A 16,846-nucleotide genomic window follows, 5' to 3' on the forward strand; every position below is an offset into this window, starting at 1 on the left:
ATGCAATATGACTTAAATGATGACTGTATAATAAAATGTATAAATAATGACTGTATAAATAATGACTGTATAATAAGCGTGGTTTTCTTTCATCAAGGAATACACTTCTTCTTGATTTCTGACAATCTATGAGGTTCTCCAGTCAGTACCTTGTTACCAGTGTGGCTGGTTACATGTGCATGGCCATGACACATGCACACATAGCATCCATCCTGAATACGACAAATCATTCTTAATGTGCTGCATGCAGCTGAAGCATATAACATGTCATATTCCCTCAGAAATCAATCTTTGTCTTCCTTAATAGGCATCTAATATCATGACACTGTTTCCAGGTACAATCCCTCCACTTATTAAGTCGGTCGTGGAAAGCGAGGAAGGGCTGGGAACCAACGAAGGGCTAAAGATGCTGGTGACCATTTCCTGTATCTTGGTTGGGATCTTGCTGCTCTTTGTGATGCTGCTGGTCGTGCGGAGGAGGAGGAGGGAGCAGAGACTGAAGAGGCTGCGAGGTAAGATGAGAGCTGTGGCACTTATTTCCATCTATGCATACTCCTGGAATGTAAAAGTACAAATGGGGCTGTATGTGACCAAACTATTCGATTCCCAGTTGGTGTCATCTTCCTGCCATATGTAACATACATGAGGCAACAAAGCATATCTGTTTTCTACAACAATTCTTTCTTTTTTTTTTTGGTAGTTCAGTTAATTAAAAAATGACTCTGTACCCATTGTTGATGTTTTGCATGGAGGAGAGGAAAATAATTCTCATGTGCTTGTGGTTTTTTGGTTTCCTTTTTGTTGTTATTGTTTGTTTCTCTTGTGAATGGTCTCAATAGCCTAAAATCATAATTTTTTCAAAAGATAAAATCAGATGTTCTGAAGATGGGAGGATTTCAGTTTTCCAGCAGATGCAAACCATGATTCCCGATTTATAAAATGAAAGTAGCTACATGTTAGTAGGCTAGAAAACACAACCAGATATTCTCAGATTTGTTACCCCATCTTTTTCCCTGTGCTGTTATAACACATTACAACAAAACTTCATTGTTCACTGACCTTTCATTATCGCTGATCTGTACTTTTCTCTAATCCTTATTCAGACTCAGGTGTTTGCTATGTGAATAAGTTTTAAATCTGTAAATTCATTCAACTTTACCAGTCTTCTAGTAAATAGCCCTGGCTGAACTGCAGCCAAGTTTTTGACCCTTGCAGTCTGCCACTTCTGCACTTAGCCCTGTAGGTTTTGCACTGGCACATGACAGCAGACCTTACACTGAAGGTATTTGGCAAAAAGCCTTTTAAATCACACACTGAATAGATAGTAAAGCAATTTATCATCTGCAAAAATAAGTCTAATTTTTTCCAAGAGCCACCAAAGCATTGATGGGCAGTCCTGAGCATTATATCTCACCTTACCATCTACTCATCTCTCTTTTGGGTCTCATTTTGTCCTTTGTAACAATATTTTGGATGTTCTTGTAAAAAAAAAAAAAAAAAAAAAAAGAGAGAGAGAGAGAGATAAAGGACTCATGGGTAAATTCATATACCAAAGAGAACAACTAGTCTCATGGTTCTTACACAGCTCTGAAAATCAGGGTATCTGGATGCTTTAGCTTGTATAATAACATCCACTTTCAAAATCTTTTCAGTCATTTATTTCTGCAGTTTCTTTCCATCTAAAAAAAAAAAAATAAAATAAAAAATAATTTTAAAAATGTTGTTGTGGGTTAAGGGCGAATAAAGTGTTATCTTCTCAGAAATACTGTGGAATTCCATCCAGCAACAAGCAGGATATTTTCAGCTCCTTGGCTCCAGGAAAGGATGGCTGTGCACATTTAGTTTTTCATGGTTGATTTACAAGTATTCATAGATTCTTGAGTTGCAGTCACTTAAGGAAGGCTGATGATTACTGGCCAGCAGAGCTTTTGCATAAGACTTCTCTGATTTATTTCCTCTCAGAATACAGGAATTTAGAAAAATATTTGACCTTCACTTACATGTAGTCAGTGACCAAGTATTCATCAGTATTTTTGCCATGTCATCAGTGTTTAACTACCATTTCTATAAAAGTTGTGTCTCACTTCTTAATCTGAATTTATCAAGCTAAAGCTTGATTCCCCAGCCATCTGGTCCTGTTATACTTCTGTCTGCTGTACAGGGACTGAACTTCTTTTTCTTTTACCATCTTTTCAGTCTCTGAGGATATTATTTTTACATGTGGCAAACAAGTAATTTCTTAATGTTTTCATTGGTAAATGAAGCACATGAATCTTCTTTAGTTTTTTTATTTTATTAATGTCAAGGCTTTTATCTGGTCCTTTTGCAATCTTTAGGTAGCTTTCTTCATCTGTGTAAGCTAGAAATTAACACAGTATTCCAGCCACAGACATATCAGCATCAGATACAAGTAGCAGCCTTCCTTCTTTCCTTTTTATGATCTTCTGTCTATATATGCAAATCTGTACCCTTTTTGGGTACAGCATTATTTTAAGATTTTAAGTTTAACATTTTATCCATTGAGATTACCTGACAAATCTCTGATTATAGTCAACAGGATAACATTCTCCATTGCATAGCTATGGCTTGTGTTCTTGATATACGACTTTATACTAATACAGATACATTGCTAACAGTGACCAACCTACCTGATGATCCAGATCGCTATACCTTAGAGAAATGGCATTTTAACTATATTTAGGCTACCCAATTTTGGTGTCATTTTCAAATTTTTATCAGATATTATTTCATTTACTCCAGACCCCTGTTAAAACTACCAGTGGTGTGATGACCCATGGTGCATGAGGAAAATATATACTAAATAATGATTCTGTGTTTAAAATTGTATTTTGAAGTTATGGAAACCCATGTAAAAAGGTGGTTGTGTTAATTTTTCACATCATACTACTTTATAATTAAAATATTTTGAGGTACCAAAACTTTGTTCTAGAGAAATATAACATTTGAATGTTATTTAATTGTAACTCACTGAGAGTTTTTTCAATGTAATCAATTCTCAGTGAGTTTTAATCTCATTTTAAAAAAAAAAAATCAACTTTGTTTGGCGTGGCTGATAGACTGCAGGTCTCTATTGATTGTCCTCAATTATTTCATCTCCTTTAATTCATTTCATCAAGGTTCATTCAATTTTTTCATTGTTTTGCTCATTGCCAAGATCAGATTGACAGGACTTCAATAATTCAGATTTTTTTTTTCATTCTTTTTGAAGACTGATCTTCTGTTGGCCATTTTCTGCTTCTCTGGAGGTTATTTCATGTTCTAAAAGTCTTACTGATAATGAGTATTGCTGTTCCAGAGAACTCCATAGTAAGGTTTCTAAAAAAAAAATCCCGTGTGCAAGTTTTTCTTATCTCCTAACTAATAAAAAAGTTTTGCTCTAGTAGTTATTGTGTTCAACTTTCATCTAGATTAGTTTTGAAATTGAAATCCTGTCATTATCACTTGATATGTTTCACCTGGTGGGGTTTCTTTGAGGAACAGGACTCATTTTCCTAAATCTTGAATCCACCACCAATTTTCCTCTAGTCTACCTTGGAAATAATGATTTCCACAGTGGGACCTTCTAAAAGAATTTATGCAAGTTACGGGTGTAATTCTTGCTTTTGTGGCTCCAGGAGATGTGTTTTCTTTGAACGTACTTGACAAAGAGGAGTGGGAATTGCAGATTTATTTCCAGTACATTCTGCATGCGAAAGTTTGTGTCTGTGCTTATAGACAATGTGTTTGTCATTCTACTTTCTGTGGGGCAAATGTAGCATAAGAACAACTGCTGCTCCATTTTTCATCCTTTTACTCCTTGTTTTAGCATTTAGGGACAGGTAAACCTTTGTCTTCCTCCGGTGTCATGCCCAGTATTATTTATTTCTTCAGGAGCACTCTGTTTAGAAAGCATAGTTTTCAGCAAAGCCCTGACTTTTGCCCAGTTTAGTAGCTCCACGGGTCAGGTCACAAGAAGGTCTATTGACTGCTGAAGATCATGTAGCCACTTAGTAGGTCAACATGTATTATAAGAGAGAAACCTGATGACTTACCACTCTTTCTCCTTACTATTAACGTGGCTCCGCTTCTACCATAATAATTCTCCCTTTGTTTTTAAATTCAACTCAGCTTAACCCAAGCAGAAAGTATCAGCACGGCATGATAGTTCAGAAGTGACAGAATGCAATTTAAAACTGTATTGCAGTCCCTGATTTCCCAGGGGGGCAAGCCAAATGCGTTAAGAATTTTAAAGACGGCTGCCCCAGCAAAGGGAAGCGAGGGCTGGAGTTGGGTTGGTGCCTGTCGGTGCAGTCATGCGTCAAACCCACAGTGAGAAGTTTGTCTTTTTCACTAAGGCGAGAACGTAACATTTTTTCGAGATGCAGCATGGAACACAGCTAAATGCTGTGCAGAACCTAAGGACACGTGAGGGACGTTGACTGTTTTTTAATTCTTGTAAAGAAAGATAAAAAAACAAATTGAAAGACATTGGGCCAAGCATCCTCCAGCATTGTCTCTTCAGCTTTTCTTGAGTTGTGAATCACCTGTACGAGTATCCACAGTCTTCACTTAAGGAGGAAGCAATTGCTTCACAAAAGCTGCTAGCTAAATGAAAACAATATTTGCATATTAAATCACCCTTATTATGTATGCCAGAGGGATACAGTCTTTTCATTATTCTAGTCCTGCTAAAATAACAAGAAACATCATCATATTTGCTGAAAAAAAAAAAAAAATGACTTGGAACCAGAGCTTCATCTTTTTCATTTTATTCTTCAAAAGAACTTGGTCCTTTCTTGGATCCTCAGAAGTCAGCATCAAAACTATCTATGACATCATTTGGGAGCAGCCACAGCAGTAGTTCAGTTTATGACTGATGGTAAAGACATTGTCATCTACCATATAGTACCACTTATAAGAATGTTAACAGCAGAAGGTAAACTCAAACAAAGTGAAAAATAGAAAGTCTGAATGCCTAGATGGAGCACTATTTGGATTAGATGAGACATCTCAGATAAGAGTCTTTCCCTCCACCAGTAATCAGCCATGCTTTCTGCTGGAAAAGGATAGGAGAAAGCTAAAAATAAAGGAGTGAAGCAAACAGACCTGGAGGAAGCACAGGTAGTAGGTGAGGAACAAAATTTAAGACAAGCAAACTAACACAGTGTCAGAATAACAGAATGTAGAAAGTAGATTGAAGGACTTCGGTGGTTTGGTGTTTTTTTTGGTTTGAGGTTTTTGTTTGTTTGTTTATTTTTAATAAAAAGAACTCTGTTCATCCCTTTAGAAAATTAATGCAAATATAGCCAGAGTGATGCATTAAGATGCTTTGTTTCTACCTGCATCCTCTGAATTTTAAAGGCAGGATATTTAATAGGATCACAAGCAAGGAAATTGTTGTAGGTGTAGGAGACCCAGGAGGTGATCAAGGAATAAAAAAGGTTTCAGAAATGAGATAGAGAAAACAAAGACGAATTCAGTAAATGTCTTGGTAGGTGTTGGTAAATTTACAAGCAGGAGATAAGAGAAGAATTTAAAGTTTCACATAACAGGAGAGTTCCTTGAAGACTTAAAACTTGGAATTGTTTTCTTCTCAGATTTGCTTCACTTGGTTGCACAAAAGGCTGCTTTGTTGCTGTGTGATATATTTAAGGGCTCTGGAATCAGCACTTTTGAGTGAGTTTGTTTAGCAGCAGACTGCAGGAGAACAAAGCATAGCTGTCTAGTTTTGATGAATAATAATACAAAAATTATTATATTATGTTGACAAAATCTTATAGAAAGCTACCTGAATAATACTTGGTGATCTAACCTTCAGCTGTGTCCTTTGGTCTGACATGTACCCGAATAATTATATCCCCAAAGGATTTTATGCTAAAAAAACCAACATCAACAACAAAATCAGGAATATTTCTCTTTCAGTAGTGCCTCATTTTGCAGGGCTGATCCATGTGGGAACAAGCTATCTCTTGTTTTGTGTATAGACTGTCCTCTGAAGACCTCGTAGTAGTTTCAAATTATTGCTAATGGAAAAGTATTGATATTCGAGAGCAACAAAACAAGCTGACAAGGAGACCTCTGTTGCTCAGACCTCTGTGCAGCCGGTTTGGTTTGGAAACGACGGGTTGGCAGTTGCTCATCCAGCTTGCATTTGGCTCCTGCCCAGAGATGGACACCAACATGTCTGTCTTCTTGCCTTTTCTTTCCTTCTCACCTGTTCACTTGCCAACCATGGCATGAAGGAACAGACATCCCCATTATTTGTTAAACTGTTTCTACTTCTAATAAGTTTATGCAGTTTTTTTCTAGTTAAGCCAATGGTAGCTTGTACTTCTCTTAAGCATTTTTGGTGCTGTTGAGGAACTAAACAGGGCTGTCTGGGGCAGACAGATTTAATGCAGTGAAATGCAGTTTCAGTCAAAATCAGGACTTTTAGAGATTATTTTATGCTTGCCACTGGTCTGAGAAACAACAGTAGTCTTACACATGTCTGATTCAAATAACTTACTTCCTAATAATCCATCTATTTAATAGATCTTCATTTGGGATAATATTTCTTCTATTTTCTTCTAGATGCGAAGAGTTTGGCTGAAATGCTTATGAGGTAAGAATAGATGCAATGTTTTTAAATTGAAAAATGTCTGTCAACTATGGCATAATTTTTAAAAATTATTATAGGGACAAATGGAGAAGTAAACCTTCTATACCCAAATCATTTTTCAAAATATTCAATTTGTCAGTATATTAAGAACTAGGACACATTGTTGGCTAGAAATGGCACAAAAAGGACAATTTGTGGACAGTGTACGTGAGGGACTGCAATAGTAAAATACTTAGAACTCTTTTATTAGTAGATTAAATTATAGAAGCTATATAGGTCTGTTTGGACATTTTTCCTCTTCCGAAAAATGTTTTCATAATATGTCACAAAGTAATTGCTCTTCAGAGATCATCTGATCGAAGGTAGTAAGTTCCTGGATGTGAATGTCTTGAAACTTTACAGTTCTATGTATGTAATTCACTATTTCTAGCTGCTTATACCCAAAGGTATAGAAGAGCAGGTAAATCCATTTCAGTTCTGTTCTATCAGCTCAGCACCCAGAAATCTAATTCAGTTTTTGAATTGTAACCGAATAACTATTCTGGCACCACAGTTCTTTCAAAGGTGGAAATTCCATATCTTCAATGTTTATTGTTCTGTCTGGGGAAAACACTGAACTTTAAAACTGCTGGATATATTTGAAAATGGGATCACCAAGGGATTATTTTTTTGTTGGGAGAATTTTTTTTTTTTAATTCAGCAACAAATTTGAGAATGTCATAGATATCTTACAAAATGAACCTTACTTTAAGCTTTCTCACCCGCGATAAACTTCACTTGCTGTTTTAAGAATATACTCACAAAAGACATGGTGGCAGATGGTTTTAGTGTAAATTCAGCTTTATACCATCAGTCTGCAAATACATCTGAATAGTCCCACTGATGTTAACAAGACTGGTGATGCAGGTCAGGTCATACTCGTGCTATTGTATTTGCCAGCTAGAAGCCCCTGCTAGCAGCAGATTGCTGGTTTAAGCAACTTCAAGAAGATATGCTCTAATATTTTTTGATGTTGCAGAAAACACCACAGATTAGCATAGGCAGCAAGTCTGTTCCCTAAAGAAACCCATCACGGACTGGATGAAACTTCTGCGTGAAGATATTCAGTCCCAGTGACAATCTGGTGACATTACAGCCCTGTAAATCTGGCAAATCTCTGCCTTAACCCCGGTTAGCTTCACTAGTCTTATCGTCACCTCTGCGAGGGTATTTCAGAGTCTCACTCCTCTGATACATAGAAAACTATCAAACTGCCAACATAAGTGCCTGGTTTTGACCCATTTTTTTCCTCTGCTGATATCAAGCTGCTTTTGCTCTCTCCACCTGATGTACTTAGAGAGCAGTCAGGTCCCTTCCCAGCCTTTAGTTCAGATCTGTTTTTCTAGCTAACACTTCTGTCACCATTTTGTTTTGCTTTTCCTTTCATCAGCATTGAAATATGATCATCAAGTCGGTTTCTCTTATCTCATTTATTAATAACTAATCTTGGTTTTATTAAATATTTTATTTTACATTTCTCTTCTAAAAGTGTGACCAAAGGCAAATGACTTTTAAAACAGGACTTTAGAGGCAATAGTGTATGTAGGCATACACTTGCAGATGCTTTAAGACTAGCAGCTCTCAAAGTGCTGCTGTTTTGGGGAGCTTAACGCTCTGTCATTTGTGATCAATCTGTGAAATGCCTCCAACCAAAATGAAAGGTACCCATCATCACTAGATGTTCCTGAAGACTGAGCATGCTAATAATCAAAGGATAATGAGTCTTCTCCAGAGCAATAGTTATATATAAAGCTACTGATATTTTATATATTTTAGATTTTGCCAAAATCTGATATATACATGTGTGTGTGTATATATATATGATATATATATATATGTATGTACATATATATCCAATGTGTATATGTATATATAAAGAAAAAGGGTATGCCTTGATGTTTGCTTCAGGAAAAGCTGGGACTTTTAGAGATGATTTTATGTTTTGGACAGAGAGCAGAAAAGATTATTCCCTGTTTGGTAGGAAGACGTGCGGGGTGGAGAGAGCTTTGTGTATCTTTGCCTTTGAGGAGATTTTTATGAGCATGTGTAAAGTGGATTAAAAATGGAGCTTTAGTCTTTACTTTGAATGTTACTGGCTTTGGCTGTGTAAGTCTTGGGAGCAGGATAAGCCCCAGTAGTTAGCAGTTTAATGGGAGCTGCACAACTTGTTGCAGATACTTTAAACTTGCAAATAAAAATCCCTCCTGCTCTACCATCACAGATTTTTTGTGTTTCTTTTGGGTGAAAGCATCAGTCCAGCCAACTCCTTTGTAACAGTTCACTGTGAATCAGTATAGCAATTGACTGAGCTTTCTAATTTAGAACACAAGGTGAGGAATCTTTTCTCCGCAAATATTCCTCTGTTAGGATAATTACTTACGTGATTTAGTTTTCCATGTCTTTACAACAACCAGCTTAGACTTCAGGAAAACATGAGGTGGCCTGACTCTCTGCCAAGGACCAAAAATGATGCTGGGTTTACAGAGTACTATATTTGATCCCTTTATATAACTAGCTTGATAGATTTAACCCTCTCCTGTGCATACAGATACTTTCAGTCTCTCAAGTAAGTATTTTTTTAGTTAAACAACCAGAAATTTTATTTAAAATTAAGTGTATTTTAACTATGCACACTCTTTCAAAATACCTTATACATTGTACTACTTCTGGAAGTAGGCCCATTTATCCATAGACTGTACATAAAAGCTGTACTCAGTTAGACCCAAAGGCCCACGTGCCCAAGTATCTGTCTTTCATAGTGGCCAAAAGCAGACACCTTTGTAGAGTAAAAGACTACAGCAAATGTATACTAACTCGTTCATCAGACAGGCTCTTAGTCTCTAACAATTTGGAACTCAGAGATTCATTGAACGGGAGGGAATGAATTATATTACACACAGATCCTTAGAAGGTCTGTGAGGTAAAGAATATCCATAGCACATGTCTAAGTTTGGGCATTTCATATCTGTAGGTTAAGGAAAATATAGGTAGATATGTCTCCTCTCTTTAAATAATTAATCATTGGACTCCTTATCCACCACACTGTTATAATACTTTGTTGCCTGAATTTTCCTAGGTTAGAAAACACTTGGGCACGAAACTTCAAAATTGCTATCCTAAAAATCTTTGCATCATTTCCAAGTCCTAGAGGCATTTAATTGCTGTTGGTACTTTAGGTTTTTATAACCTAAAGTCAAACTATTGTGGTCTGCAGAAAATAATTCTAAATTCCTTGAGCCAGGAAGAGATAGCATGCTAATCAGCGTCAACTCTCTTGCTACTGCCAGTTGCCTGTTCTGTGTTTGGACACTCCATGTCACCATGCTGCTGCATATGGGAGGATCAGTCATACCAGTATGGAAGAGGAGAGGGATCACACAAAATGAGACATAACTTTTGAGTATAGTAATTTTCCTGAATATAGAGAGGCTTGAATTCCAGTTCTGGCTTCTTCCATATATTTTGCATAAAGCTACCTCTGGAGACAAAAATGGGATTCAGAATTCTCTCTTAGCAGGTGAGCAATATAATTGCAAACCTGAGGTACTGTCCCTCTACTCCTTGTGGTCCAAACAATATCTTCTGTGAGGTTGAGTACTTTGCAGTGGTGGGAATATAGAGTGTTCATACTGCAGAGGAGCTTCTATTAATAGCTCTCACTGGGATTCTGGGTTCTGCATTCTCTGAGGAAGATACCTGGTTTGATCCTTTTGTCTCCTGTACCCCTGGTGAGCAGAGGAGGATTACAATGATGTATTTATTAGACTCGATTATGTATTGCACAGATTCTATATGTATCTGATTGCATGTATCCACTAACTATTGGATTATTGATTATTAATTGGAATTGGACCTCATAAATTCAGTTTCCTACTTGATCACAGGTTTGTTCTATGATCTTGGACAAGCCCAAAGTACTCTGACTTTTCAAGGGCATGTATTCAAACATATTTGGAAAGCGGATAATATATTAGTCTCTGATTCGTTTAACATTTCAGCAGCTTGAGTGGAAAACAGTAAGTGAGTGGCATTTAATCCATGCAAAGACTCTGCAGACGCTTTGAGAAAGTCGGTGTGGAATTTATCTGCATTTTAAGATCCTAAAGGTTTTTGAAAATTTCTGTGCTTAAAAAGACACCTGGTTGCTATTCTTCACTGATTATATAGACAGAAAATTCTGGCATCCTTTGAGTAGCTCTCCTGGTATTTTGCTTCCATAAGGAATGAAATGAGACACCAGTTACAGGCTGTTTGAATGCATTTCAGCTATTCACCTTTACATGATGGTGACAGTGCCACTTAACCACTCAAGGAAAGACAGAGACATTAAAGTTTGGGATGCATAGATAGTGTTAATGTTGGGGACCACCAGAGCAGGGAAAGCCAGAAGGTGAGAATCAGCCAGACAGGTGTAGCTGTGTGCCTTGGAAATGTCACTCTTGGATTTGCAGCAGAATTACTGACAGTGTGACAAAGAAATTCCTCCTAAAAAGGACTCTAGGATAATCTCCAGACCTGGAATAGTTAGTTCTTGCTCACCTAGAGACACAGCAGGAACTTAAGGTAAATTGTCTGGAGACGTGTACTCGTCACACGTGCATCAATCTCCTATGCAGAGGTCCGCGCTCAGGGAAGAAGTGAGCTTATCATCAAGCAGTTTAGTAGTCCTCTGCTGATTCCATTAACAACAATAATTCATTGCCAAAGGAGAATTAAACTGAGTGATCTACAGCTATTTTACGCTAGAAAATGAGTCTCCACTTGGATTTTAAAGCTCTTTGAAGTGTGAGTGCTTGGATCACATTACTGGCTGATTTTTCTTAACTTCCCTCAGCCTCCCTGCATGAAGAAATATTTGCAAATATTTCCTCTCCTCCAAAGAGTAATTACATCTAAAAGGGCAAAGTTCCCAGGGTTTTGGTGCAGTCTGAAAGTTTCTTGATGCAATCTCTGTACTAGAAATGATTGTAACACTCAGTTTTACTATCCATCTCCACTTGCCTTCAACAGACAGCTCATTTAAGAAGTAATTTTCTGGTACACAAACTTCAAAATGAAATTGTTTCAATTTACATGATGATAGAATAATTGGCTTATGTTCTTTTTTAGAATATTACATCAATCAATTAGAAATAATCCATGAATGTAAACAAGATTTACAACTTTAGCCTTGGAACATCAATGGGACTAAACCATGTATTTAGTTTGTGAAATATATTAATACAATCCCTAGTTATTAATTTGCTTTTTCATTTATCAAATCCAGTGATATTTGGAATTTATCCAGCAAAAAATTATGAAAAGTTAAGAAAATAATTAGAAATTACTCAGGACATAATTTTCCTACCAACCTGTTTGATCAGCTCTGTGTTTCTTTACTCACATTCATGAGGAATGAAAGAAAAGGTCCATCTTACAAAGCATATTTATTGATTTCATTATGTGACAACATCCGAAGAAAGCTATATGAAATTTTCAGCAGATCTCTACTGATAAAGAAAAGACCAAATCCTGCAACACTATGCATTTATCTAACTCTTATGTGCAATAAATTAATACCATACACTTGTTCTGAAGAGGGTAAAATAAGATGTATGAATATTTTGCTGATTATGGTTATATTATTTTTTTTGTTTGAGCTGGACAGATTCAAAATGATGAAATTTCAAGTATCTTTTCCTTTCTGTTGAATGTTAATGTGCTCACCTTTATTTCGTTTTTAGCAAGAACACAAGGACATCAGATACTCTTAACAAGCAGCAGCAAACACTGAGGATGCACATAGACATCCCCAGAGCACAGCTTCTGATTGAGGAAAGAGACACAATGGAAACCATTGGTAAACTCCAGTTGGCTTGTTTTAACTAGTAAATGTAACACATACTTTAGGTGGATTTTCTTTACTTCATACCATTTCCCCACTGCACACATCAAAAAAAAAAAAAGGGCTACAAGATAATTTTCCATATTTGAAAACTGAACTGTTTTGTTTTGTTTTGTTTTTTTCTCCCCTTAAATAATTTTCCACTCAAAGTAATCTCAGTACTGTATTCAAAATAATGCAGGACATTCAAAAAATGAAGCTGGTTGAAAGAGACACTTGAAGAAAATGTAAATGAAGACTGGAAATTTTATGATTTTCATTTTGATTTCTCTTTTGGCTTTTACTAGACAGCTGGATCACTGGCATTACTTGTAAGGAAAATGTAATTCTGAAACTGCAATACCATTATTTAAAGATTTGCAGCAGCCAGCTTCTAAAACTTATATGTTACATATCCACATGTTCATAGCAAATGATATTTCAACATTTTGATCAGCTTTCAGCTTTTTTGTGTCTCCGCAAATTTCAAATCTAAACTATTTCACACAACAGAAAACAAGATTTCTCATGTGGCTGTCACATAGCTGAACTGTGATGAAAAACATAATTGTTTTGTGTTGGTTTTCTTTTCAAAATAATTTAAACACAAGATGTCTGAAATCTCAACAGAATAAAAATACAACCTGATCTCGTGACTCTTTGAGTTCACACTCTGGCAAGACCCTCCAGAATGACTGATCTTGTTATACTTCTAAATTTTTTGGATCAATATCTGTGGAGAAGAAGCCTGTGATGGCTGAGAACGTAACAACTTCCCAGGGATGGTGTGGCTGGAGAGAAAAGCTCTTCAAGCTGTGAGCAGCATCTCTGCCATCTCTGTCCATGCCCGCACTGGGGAGGGACAAGCTTCTTTAGCCCTGCACCCTGTCACAATTGCTGTCAGTCTGGTCTGGGGCAGGGAGGGCTTGGCCTCAGGGCACGTTTCACGGTTTGTGCTGCAGATTTGAAAATGAGACCTATGAAATAAAGACTTTTTTTTTTTTTAAATCCTGATTTTAGCTTCCCAAAGTTTGCCTCTGTGATGCAATCTTTTGTCCCAGGATTCATCCTAAAGGCAATTTTTGCTTTTGAGTTACAGTTGCTGAGCAATAGAGTTTTATAGTGAAAATATCATCAGAGCCTTAACTGTAGCAATGTGATCAGCGCCTTGGTAATAGCCAGCTCAGAATAAGCAGGCACTTTGGCAGTCTTTGAGATAGTTTACTGCCAAGAGACTTTATTCCCAATCTGAAAAAGAGCTCATCTTTTGCCAGAGACAGATTGATTTCATAATGCTCCTTCTATTTATGGCCTTCTTTGGGTAAAAAATGGTAGTTATGTTATTGTGCAGAACTGTTTGCCTTAATGGTGTCCTGTCAAGTTTAAAAAAAAAAAAAAAAAAAAAAAAAAAGAAAAGACAGGAATGCCTAGAAGAAGCAGATCAACCTCTGCTGGCTAGTAAATACAAGGAAGCCTCCCAGCTGCCAGCCATCAGCCATCTTAGAAATGCATTACAAAGCTGTATAGCATAATGTAGCAAGAATTTCTTGTGTTTTTTATTACTATTATGAATGGATAAAAAGACTGTAAGGAATGCAACAAAAAGTCTGATAGCATGCAACTAGTTGATTTGGAAGCACAAATTCAGTGGAAGATCCATTGATGTTAAATCTTTCGTAATCAAATGGAGCAGATTCCTCTTTGCAGTGAAAGAAATAGAATACAGATACCACAACTGAAAAAAAATTTAGTAAGTCTTGTGTAGCACTGGCTTTATGCAGGGGTCAAGGTCTATGCAGAAATTTGGTGGACATATATTATCCCATAGGGAAACAATACGCAGGAGAACTGTAGAGCAGGAGGAGTCAGTGTTCATCTTCCAGTCCTTCCCAAGGTCAGACTCCACCTCACACCTTTCTTTGTAGCTGCAGGAAAGCCCATAGTCAGCTGGGCCGACTTTGTCTAAAGAAACTTATACAACTCGTATGAAGATCCCCAAAGCTTCTTTTTCAAACCTACGGTAGTGAGGTTTGGTGCAGAGAGAGCTGGTGGGACTTAGCCCTTAGCTTCCAGAACAACAAAACAAAGGACTGAAGGATGTTTAGCTGCCCTGCAAGTATATTTCCATTGCTTTCACTATGGTACTCATGTGCTTAAAAATAAACAGCTCCCTAAGAGCAGTCTTGGGTCATGGCCACCTCTGTGATATTCTGTCTCTGGAGAAAAATCTTACTGGTTAGTTAGCAACATGTACCTAACAACCTCCATTTCGGAAGACATGAGTGATTTCACTGAAGAATTTCATGTTAATAAAGAGAGATAAATATGTTGTTGAAAAGCTCAGCTAAGATCTTTAACCATGAAGGAGAAGGGGAGAAGGCAGTCTTCAAAAGATGGGAAAGAAGGAATGAGGGCCAAAAATAACTACATACAAAGTAGCTTTTAGGAAGAATGTTTAACAGTCTGTCTCATTTGCCTGTCTCTAAGGTGAAATCACAGAGACAGACATGAAAATGACACTTGTTCTTTAGTTTTGTATGAATTTTGAGTCTAAACCTAGAAGTTCCCAATCTGCAGTACACCCCTCAAAGCCACCTTCAGTCCTGCAGAGAAGAGGGAACTGCCACTGTCAGTGATGGTGCCTAGCTGAAAATAAGTCTGGAGACTTACTGTAAAGTTCTTGTGAAGGCAAATCCAAAATTTGTTATTAATTGTCTGATTTTTTAATTTTTTTTTTTACTTACAGATGACAGATCAACTGTTCTGCTCACTGATGCTGACTTTGGAGAGACATCTAAGCAGAAGTCACTGACTGTCACCCACACAGTACATTACCAGTCTGTGTCACAAGCTACAGGACCACTGGTGGATGTTTCTGATGCCCGACCGGGAACAAGTAAGCACATAAAAGAATACGTTGTCTGGAGAGGAGAGAGCTATAAGAAAATTAATACTTTGTTCCTGCATTTGCATCCTCATGGGGTTTTTTCTTCAGTCTGAAAGCTGAGAGAAATCTATTTAGGTCAGCAGAGAACATTTCTTCTACAATCACATTTGGTGATTCAATATGGCAGAAATTGCATATGTTTCTGAAATGTAGGTGTAATTTGAAATAATTCATACCTGGCTTTCATTAAACCAAATGCATGCTAGATTTTAATTTCTAGAATTTATTGAATAAATTAGCTTAATGGCTTTTAGTGTCTAATAGATATTTTTTCTCGCTGATCAATTTTTACTGTTTTTCAAAATGCATCTTCCCTCCTTACCTCTTCATCAGGCAAGAAATATATTTCTCATTATTGCTTTTCTGAAAAAAAGTTGTATTTCCAGTTTTAGTTAGCATGGTAAGTTACTTTTCCCAGATATATTAATGCTGAGGTATTCTTAGAGTGCTTAAAATACTACCATAAATTAATATACTGCTGCATTCCATTCTTCTTAATTTCTCTCGCAAATGTGTTCCATATCTATGTAAATGGAAAAGAAAATCACTAGATCTAATGCACCCTCATGAGTTAAGAATATTACCAAAGTGTAATGCACAAGCCATGTGCAATTTTTCTAAAATCTTTTGGATTATTTCTATCCCCTGACCACTTCAGAATTTGTTTACTTGGTGAGTTCAGTGAACATTAATGCTAAAAACTCAGTTGTGTATTAACTAAAATTGATATTATTTGCAAAATCTTAAATTCATCTTCATTTCCACTCCAGACTTCATAAATGGCAGCTGTTCTAGCCCTGACCTTGCTGCTTTTCAAACTCTGAGAGTTTTAAGATATGGCTAGTTACTTCTTGAGGACTAGATTGGTACCATCATTTGGATTTGCTTTTTTCTCTATGGCAAGTCAAGGAATTAGAAGAGTCATGATATGACATTTTTTTATTTCTGGTACCATTCTTTTCTCACTTCTTTACTTCTGGTACATGCTGGCTAGCCTACTCAGTAAGAGCAAAAAATATCATACCCTTTTTATCACATTGGCAGATCAAGATCCTCTGCCTTTTCTAATAAGGAATGAAGCACCACCCCAAAATACCTGCCTGTACCCCATCACAGCATTTTATAACACCAGCATCTTCTATTCCTAATACTCCTTCTTTTGTATAAGGTTATGTGCTTCAGTCCACTGGAGTAAGGGAGACACTTCCCTCAAATTAAACTGGGGTTTAACTCATGTATGAGAGTATGATCTGTGTCCAGCCCAGCTTTGGAAATAGAAATCCACCATCAGTTTTATATTGCAGTGAAGATTTGATTGCAGCAGTGTGCAGGTCTGGGCCAAAGACTTATAGGTTGTGTTCTCCAGACTTAAGACACTAATACAGCTTTGATAGAG

General features: G+C 36.8%; 1 protein-coding gene across 1 annotated transcript in view; it reads left to right on the forward strand.

The window, feature by feature from the left end:
* DSCAM (DS cell adhesion molecule) overlaps positions 1 to 16,846 on the forward strand; it is a gene marked incomplete at both ends in the record, with an annotated part of 466,714 nt that overhangs the window by 426,599 nt on the left and 23,269 nt on the right. The window contains 4 exons of the mRNA XM_080345399.1: positions 336 to 512; positions 6,574 to 6,604; positions 12,364 to 12,479; positions 15,250 to 15,399. Coding sequence (XP_080201525.1) covers positions 336 to 512; positions 6,574 to 6,604; positions 12,364 to 12,479; positions 15,250 to 15,399 — 474 coding nt within the window. The remainder of the gene's footprint in view (positions 1 to 335; positions 513 to 6,573; positions 6,605 to 12,363; positions 12,480 to 15,249; positions 15,400 to 16,846) is intronic.

The sequence above is a fragment of the Nesoenas mayeri genome (genome assembly GCF_963082525.1).
Source record: "Nesoenas mayeri genome assembly, chromosome: 1".
NCBI classification, from domain to species: Eukaryota; Metazoa; Chordata; class Aves; order Columbiformes; family Columbidae; genus Nesoenas; species Nesoenas mayeri.